Below are 6105 nucleotides of genomic sequence, written 5' to 3'. Positions count from 1 at the left end.
TGCTAACCAAGGCACTCTTCTAGTATAGTCCAGCAGGTGGACACTGCATCCTGCCACTGTGGCCCTGATGGACACAGTTTGAGTGTTGTCCCATGCACTCAATGACCAGCTGGCTGTAGGCCAGGCATCCGCTTCCGGATGGATCGGCACCAAAGACCTGGGAGCATGCTTTAAAGCCAGCACAGAAGGTGGCCAGCAATTATGTGCTGAAATGAACAGAGTAAAAAGCCAAGGTCTAAGGGACAGGAGGCCACAGTCACCCTGCTGCGGCCAAAAAACTGCCAAGCCACCCTCCATACAGCACCTTAATATGACAAAATTACATTTCAGAGAAACTGTCAAACCAATCCTAGCCACTCAGGAGGCTGACATTTGAGGATCATGATTTGAAGCCAGCCCAGGCAGGAAAGATGAAGTAGAGCTGTGGCTTAATATGGTAGAGCACTAGCCTTGAACAAAGAGCTCAGGGACAGTGCCCAGGCCCTGAATTCAAACCCCAGGACCAGTGTGCACATGCACGCACGCGCGCGCGCGCACACACACACACACACAAATTGCAAAAACAGTGGAAACCGATTTGCTTGGGGCTGAGGGGTGTGTTCCTCAGCGGCTCTGGATTACATTTAGCAGGTGATGACAAGTTGCTGGAACTTCCCCATGTGGGATTCCAGCTAACATGACTTCAGGCCACAGGCGCACATGGAGTTCAGTGACACAGAATGGCAAGGATTCCTGGTTCCAGTCGCCCATTCTTGTGTGTGTATGCGCTAGTCCCGGGGCTTGAACACGGGGCCTAGGCACCGTCCCTAAGCTCTTTTGCTCAAGGCTAGCACTCTACCATTTGAGCCATAGGTCCACTGGGGTGAGGGGGAAGGGGAGCAGGGGGAGAGAAGAGATTCACAGACTTTCCTGCCCAAGCTGACTTTGAACTGCAATCCTTAGATCTCAGCCTCCTGAGTAGCTAGGGTGACAGGCCTGAGCCACCAGCACCTGGCTGAGTCATCCTGTTTTCCACTCTTTTACTCCTTTCTTCTCATGGTGTCATTGAGGAAATCTGTGCTGAAGAACAACACCCCTCTCAGAGCGAAGCTCCTCTCCCTTGTCTAGGAGAGGCGGCCCTCAGCCTGAGCCTAGGCCTGGCAGCTATCTAGAACTTGCCAGCATGACTTTGCTCCCATGTTTGTTTGTTTGGTGGTTTTGTGTATTAAGTGTGATACAAAGTATCTATGTAGTGTAAATCAAAAACCAATGCATGAAGTTCTAAAGCCCAGGCAGTCTGAAGATCACAGAAACTGAGATAACCCGCCCAGCAAGGGCTTGAAAGCCTGGGCATAAATAATGAAACCAGGAAAGGTCAGGGCCCTGAGACCAGTCTGTAATCCCAGCTACCCAGAAGGCATAAGTAACAGGATCCTGGTGTGAGGCTGGGGGCATGGATCAGCAGTAGGCAATGTGACCCAAGTAGTAGAGTTCCTGCCTAGCAAACGTGAGGCCCTGAGTTCAAACTCCACTATTGCCAAAAAAGACCCAGCAAGCTGGGAATGAGAAGGTCCTTTCTACACATGGGAGGTGACCAGATGGCCTGGTGCCTCTGCCCCTTCTAGATCGCGATGATGATGGGCAGAGCTAGGGCTCATACTAGATATGACGTGGGACTCAGAGCCCAAGCCAGGGGATGAAAACACTAACAGTCTAGCTCCTCCTGGAGGATTGCCCACACAAGGCCTGTGGTGTGGGCCTTTACTCTGCTGGCAGAATGAAGATGGCCTAGCGACAGGTTAAATGGTATTAAATCTATGCTAGGCCCCAGCAAGAATAAAGCAAAGTTCCACACAAGAAGAGTCTGCAAGGCAGGCTCAGTGGCACCCTCCTGTAATCCCTGCCCTCAGTAGGATGAGGGAGAATGGCTAGTCCCAGGATGTAAAGGAAGTCCAAAAGTAACTGCAGCAGCAGCCTTGGGACAGTGAGTCTCAGGAGCTAAAGTACGTACCTTGTTTTAAAATACAGGATGTGATCCAGGCCTGGGACGCCATGTCTGACCACTTCCAGGTAATGAGATGCTGCTGGTCTCACGGCGAGGAGGCAGCAGGCACCCGGAAAAAGCGTGTGTGGTGGGTAACTGCATTGTTCATTTTAATAACTTCAAACAGGCCTTGAGCCAGGCACCTTTGGTGCATACCTGTAACTCCAGCTACTGAGGAGGCTGACACCTGGAGGATCAAGGATTGAAGCCAGCCCAGGCAGAAAAGTCTGTGAGCCTCTTGTCTCCAATTACACAGCAAAATGCTGGACTGGAGGTGTGGCTCAAGTGGTAGAATACTGAGAGGAAAAAGAGCAAGAATGTGTGAGACTCTTGAGTTCAAGCCCTACTACTGGTACAAACAAAACTACAGGGGCTGGGAAGATGGCTCAATGGTAGCGTGCTTGCCTTGCACGCATGAGGCCCTGAGTTGGATTCCTCAGCACCACATAAGCAAAAAAAGCTGGAAGTAGCACTGTGGCTCAAGTGGTAGAGCACTATCCTTGAGCTGAAGAGCTGAGGGACAGTGCCCAGGCCCAGAGATCAGGCCCCATGACCAACCAAAAACAAAACAAAACTACAGGCTATCATGGTGGTTCACATCTATAATCCTACCTACTCAGAAGGCCAAGAGATCTGAGGATCAAGGTTGAAACCACCCCAGGCAGGAAAAGTCCATGAGTCTTTTCCCTCCAGTTAACCACCAAAAAGCCAGAATTGGAGCTGTGGTTCAAGTGGTAGAGCACCAGCCTTGAATACAAAAACTCAGGGACAGTCAGCTGGGCACCAGGGGCTCACATCTGAACTCAGGAGGCTGAGACCTGAGGATAAAGGTTCAAGGCCAGCCCAGGCAGGAAAGTCCATGATACTCTTATCTCTAGTTAACTACCAAAAAAAAAACAGAAGTAGAGTTGTGGTTCAAGTGGTAGAGCACTAGCCTTGAGCAAAAGAAGGTCAGGGATAGTGCCCACGCATTAAGTTCAAGCCAACACACACACACAAAATCACAAAATACAGGCCATAGATGAAGTATTTACATTGGAAATCAGAAGCTACAAACTAGGGCTCATCACTTAAGAAACTGATAGAAATATCAGTAAAATTTTACAAGATGGACAGGCAGATTTTCTTTACCATCCCAGAAATAGTTGATAAACATTGACCTCCACCCCACTGATTGGGAAGTGAGCAAAGGAGAGGTGAAGATGAGGACTTGGAAGGGGTATGCAGGATTTACAGATAAATATAAGACAGTCAATATATACGCATACACACACACACACACACACACACACACACACATTCTAGCTGGGCGTGGATGCATATACCTATAATCCTGGCTACCTGGACAGTGGAGGCAGAAGGACTTCAAGTTCAAGCTCAGAGAAAGTTGTCAGCACACTGTCTCAAAAAACAAGGCACAAGCCGGGTGCCAGTGGCTTGTGCCTGTCATCCTAGCTACTCAGGAGGCTGAGATCTGAGGATCCAGTTCAAAGCCAGCCTGGGCAGGTTTATGTCCAATAAACCACTCAGAAAACCAGAAGTGATGCTGTGGCTCAAGTGGTAGAGTGCTCACCTTGAGCTGAAGAGCTGAGGGATAGTGCCCAGGCCAAGTTCAAGTCCCACTACTGGGAAAAAAAAAAAGGCAAAAGCAAAAGGTGTGGGGGATGTAGATCAAGTGGCAGATTGGTTGGCTAGCATGTGTGAGGTCCTGGGTTCCATCCCCAGTACCCAATAATGCATCCACTCTAGGTAAGGTGTTGGTGAATGTTTTGACAAGACCCAAACTAAACAAACAAAAATAAAAAATATTAAAAAGCCTCAGCTCTTCTACTGAAGCTCAAAAGCCATTCTCAATGATATGCATGCAAATGAGCCACTAGTTTTAAATAAAACTTTATTTGTAGATACTGAAACAAATTTCTTAGTATGCAGACACCAGGAGATTGTATTATTTGTTCCATTTTTTTTCTCCTTCCTAACCAAGTAAGCATATTGAAAATAACTATAATAAGGTTAGAAGCTAGATTTGGCCCAGCAATCATAAGACCTCAATTCTTCTAGACCACACTGGAGAAACAGGCAATGCTGGGGCTCACATGTGAGCAAGAACCTGCAACACGGTACAGACACCAAGCAGAGGGATGAGCAGGTGCAAAGGTCCTGAGGTTGATGAGCATGGTGAGCTCCCTGGACAGACACACAAGCAGCTGGAGCAGTGAGCCTCAATGAACAGTGCAAAATGATTCCAAATTCAGACAAATTCTCCTGAGGAGCCTAGAAGGAATCCCCTGAGTACTTAAAAACATTTTCAACTATCTTTAAAAAAGATGTCTTCAAGCCAAGGCCAGTGGCTCACACCTATAATCTTAGATACTCAAGAGGCTGAGGTCTGAAGCTAGCCCAGGCAATAATGCCAGTGGGGTTCTTTACCTCCAATTAATCACTAAAAAAGCTGAAGATAGAACTGTGTCTCCTGCTCTAGAGCACTGCTAGCCTGGGGACAGTGGGAGGTTGAACCTCAGGAACTGTGCCCAGGCCCTGAGTTCAAGTGCTATGACCAACACAAAACAAAATAAAACAAAAGAATCCTTCGTAAGGGTGTGGTAGCTCTCACACTTAATACCTGGGAGGTCAAATTGAGAAGATGACAGAGACCATCCCAGGCAAACTGTTCAAAAGACTCCATCACAACTAACAGCTGGGCATAATGGGCTATTTGTCAATCCTAGCTACACGGGAGGCTGAGATCCAGAGGACCTCAGTCTGGGTGGGGTAGGGTGGGGATAGCCATAAATCCAAGACTTAACTAAAGCCAGCCAGACACTGGAGGCTCACACCTGTAATCCTGTCATCCTAGCTGCCAGAGAAACGGAGATCTGAGGAGGGGCAGCAAAATCCGTGAGACTCTGACCTCCAACGAACCACCCAAAAAGCCAGACGTGGAGCTGTGGCTCAAGTGGTAGAGAGCCTTGCGCAGAAAAAAAAAAAATCAGGGACAGCATCCAGACCCCAGGACTGCCGAAAGAAAGAAAAGAAAGGGGCTGGGAAGGTGGCTCAGTGGTAGAGCGGCCCTGGGTTCGATTCCTCAGCACCACAGGAGCAGAAAAAGCCGGAAGTGGGGCTGTGGCTCAAGTGGTAGAGCGCTCGCCTTGAGCTGAAGCGCTGAGGGTCAGCGCCCAGGCCCAGAGTTCAAGCCCCACGACCGACCAAAGCAAAAAGGGCTGGGGGGGGCGCGGCTCAAGCGGGAGAGCCTACCCAGCACGAAGCCCTGGGTTCAAATCCTGCCTCCCTATCCAAGAAAGCAAAACGCACGTTACAGATCGGACCCGTGGGGGCCTAGCTCCGAGCCCGGGGCGCTGCACCCCGTCCTGGCCGCCCCCCGCCCCCCGCCTCCGCGCGCGGACTCCGCAGAGCCGGCGCTGGGTTCGGGCGCCGGCGCCCGAGGCCCGAGGCGCAGGCCTCTCCCCGCGCAAGCCCAGGGGCTTACCTGGAGGAAGGCCCGTACCGCTCCCTCTCCCGCCGACGGGAGCCCCATCCCACCGGCGCGGACAGCCCGACGGACAGGGACCGGACAGCGCCGCGGCTCAGCGGCGTCCACCAAGCGCCCGGCTCCCGCGCAGGCGCGAGGCGGCGATGACCACGCCCTCCTCCGCCGGCGGGAAAAGAAGGCGGAGGATGTAGGGGCGGGGGGGGGGGGCCAAGGCGGTAGAGGACGGTTAGTACGCCAGCGCGCGCTGAGAGCGCGAGTAGCATCTCGGAGCGGCGCGCGGCTCATTGCGCAGGCGCAAGATGCCCGCCTCACCGGGAGCCGGACTGGTTTAAATGCGCACGCGCGGGAGTCTCTGGCAGAAAGCAGGGGAGCCCGGGCCGGCGCGGGGCCTTGTGGGAGGGCTTAAGGAAGTAAAATGGCGGACCTGGCGAACGAAGGTAGGGGAGGCGCCGACGGGGGGCCAGCTGGCGGCTGGAGAACGGGCGGTGGGCAGCTTGGGGGCTCCAGGCCCGAGGGGGGGGAGCCCCGGAGTGCGGGGACCCCGTCCGCTCCGCTCTGGAGGCCCGGCGGACCCCGCGGCCACCCCCCACCG

General features: G+C 52.4%; 1 protein-coding gene across 5 annotated transcripts in view; it reads left to right on the top strand.

Annotated features, from left to right (window-relative positions):
- The first annotated feature begins 5874 nt into the window (after nucleotides 1–5874).
- The window catches only part of Ranbp3 (RAN binding protein 3), a 47037-nt gene continuing 46806 nt past the window's right edge, over nucleotides 5875–6105 (top strand). For all 5 annotated transcript variants that reach the window (XM_013022895.1, XM_013022894.1, XM_013022892.1 and 2 more), the window contains exon 1: nucleotides 5875–5950. In XM_013022895.1, the coding sequence (XP_012878349.1) occupies nucleotides 5929–5950 (22 nt within the window). In that variant the 5' untranslated portion in view covers nucleotides 5875–5928. The remainder of the gene's footprint in view (nucleotides 5951–6105) is intronic.

Source organism: Dipodomys ordii, unplaced genomic scaffold, assembly GCF_000151885.1.
Source record: "Dipodomys ordii isolate 6190 unplaced genomic scaffold, Dord_2.0 Scaffold64, whole genome shotgun sequence".
NCBI lineage: Eukaryota > Metazoa > Chordata > Mammalia > Rodentia > Heteromyidae > Dipodomys > Dipodomys ordii.
The sequence above is the reverse complement of the archived record's forward strand: the minus strand, read 5'-3'. Positions and strand labels throughout refer to the sequence as shown.